Here is a 2,211-nt window from a genome sequence, read left to right as displayed (position 1 = left end):
AAACTTTGTATTGAAGCATTGGTTGCACATATTAGTAGGGTTGAGTATGTAGTTATATTTCAGTACATATATATATATAATGTGTGTAGATCTACTCAGAGTAAGTAGCCTATTCATCACTGCAAAACTTAATGTGTATTTGAGAGTTCACAGTATATAAGCTGCTAACATATTTAAATATATTTTCTTGATATTAAAAGTTTTGTCAACTATTTCAAATTGTATTTAGCAAACGTTACATTGACAGGAACTGTTTTATTTTCTGTGTATTTCTTACCTTTTCATCGCTTTTCAGATATGCTTCTTCCGTGAAGGATGGCTCCCAGTATTTTGTGCTCCTGATTGTAACAGATGGTGTTATCTCAGATATGGCTCAAACTAAGGAGTCCATAGTTAATGTGAGTGGAAGTCATTCAGTCTTGGGCTGTCTATGGTTCTACTTAGATTGAAACAAAAGTCCACTTTAGTTGGCTTAACAGTGAAATAAAATGCCCATGCCTTTGCAGCAGATTGCATCCCTAGCTTTGCCCAGATAACTCACACACATCTGTACCTATAGTCTATGAGGACCAAGCTTAGGGGTGTGAACACTTTGAGTGGAAAAAAAAAAATTCCTACCTTAAAAAAAAAAAAAAAAAGATAAAAAAGATAGCATCACCTTCATATGTGTGAGTGTGTTTATCTCTGTTAGTTTGATCTACTTGTATACAATCTTATAACCTGTACAGATTATTTCTTAACATTTACATTCCAGTTATAAGAAAACTATGCTAGCTAATTCTTATTTCTATAAAACTGGATAGGGACTGGATTAGATTCAAAAATTCCAAATTATATGTTTATTTTTTATGATTATTTCATTGATTGTCTTCTTTATTAGATTATAATCTATGAAATCTATATTAACTAGATGGTAATCTATAGCATTTTATCTGGTTTTACTCACCTGTCTCTATACAGACTTAGCAATGTTTGGCACAATGCAGAAATTTAATAAAAATAGGTTGCATGGATGCATTGTTTACCAAGCCTCATAATTACTAATAGCATAGAGAAATATAACTGGCTGTTTGGTGTGAGAAAAAAATAGTTACATGTGGGGGAAAGTTAATTGTTTTATAAATATCCTTAGAAAAACTAAACATAAAATGTAGGGGAGGTAAAGGCTTGTAAAGCTGTTTATTTGTATGTTTGTTGTCTTTTAACTAGATACATTTTGGTTGGATTTGTCTTGATTGACTTTGTACTGTGATCAGTGGCATTAGTGTGCACTTTAAATTATGGACTTAATAATTTAAGTTTACTTAGCAGGACATGATGCACTGAGGAACGATTATGCATAATTCATTGACCTTCATGGCTGAAGATGTGGTTGCTAGATTGTTCCATCTATCTGTCGCTGGATCTCACATTCTTACCACTAAATTATTTCAAGTGATGATGTAATTTAAGTGATCTATATGAAGGAAAAAATGTTATAATATCAAATATTTAGTCTCCCTTACAATCTCGTGGATATTTAGCACATAAATTAATAACACTAATAATAACTTTCTGTAATAATTATATTCATTCATTTACTACGAAAATTGCTTTTTCTAACGTTGGGTACCATTTTACCCCTTTAGCAACTGAAAGATTTGGGGAGGAATAAGATCATGAAAAAAGAGACCAAAGATACCCAAAGTCAGCTTAGGAAGGTTTCGGTTGAGAGTAGCAAGTGAAAGCAGATGGTCCTTACTTTTTATTTGATCTTATCCAGGGCTGGTCATTCCTAAAGAATGTCTCCTTGGATTAGCATGTGGAGAGAGTTTGGAAAGGATAAGAATAGAATCAAGTATATTATTTTGTGTTAAGAATTTTGAAATGTTCAAAAACTACTTTAATGAACATCTATTAGAAGTCAGGATATTATTTTCTTTTTAATCCTTCTCTTAAAAACTCAGTTTCTTAATTGAAACCTGTGTATTCTCTTTGAAGGCTTCAAAACTTCCAATGTCAATAATTATAGTAGGCGTTGGACCAGCAGAGTTTGATGGTGAGTAGTAGAATGTCAATAGTATTTCTTGAGAGTTTATTTAATCAGATGTATCATGCTCTTAGGTTTCTGCTGCTGTTCTGTTCTGTGTCGAAGGATAGATATGACTGTGTATGAGGGTTTGTATATAATGTCCATGTACTTATAAACATAAATATAGATTATGATGATAT

The 2,211-nt window shown here is 32.0% G+C and overlaps 1 protein-coding gene across 1 annotated transcript in view; it reads left to right on the top strand.

Moving 5' to 3' along the window:
- Nucleotides 1-2,211, top strand: part of CPNE8 (copine VIII) — a 214,551-nt gene that overhangs the window by 196,940 nt on the left and 15,400 nt on the right. The window contains exons 17-18 of the mRNA XM_008578132.1: nucleotides 296-398; nucleotides 1,981-2,038. Of these exons, the coding sequence (XP_008576354.1) occupies nucleotides 296-398; nucleotides 1,981-2,038 (161 nt within the window). The remainder of the gene's footprint in view (nucleotides 1-295; nucleotides 399-1,980; nucleotides 2,039-2,211) is intronic.

The sequence above is a fragment of the Galeopterus variegatus genome, unplaced genomic scaffold, assembly GCF_000696425.1.
Source record: "Galeopterus variegatus unplaced genomic scaffold, G_variegatus-3.0.2 Scaffold1635, whole genome shotgun sequence".
NCBI lineage: Eukaryota > Metazoa > Chordata > Mammalia > Dermoptera > Cynocephalidae > Galeopterus > Galeopterus variegatus.
Note: the sequence above shows the minus strand (reverse complement) of the source record. Positions and strands in the feature narration are given on the sequence as shown.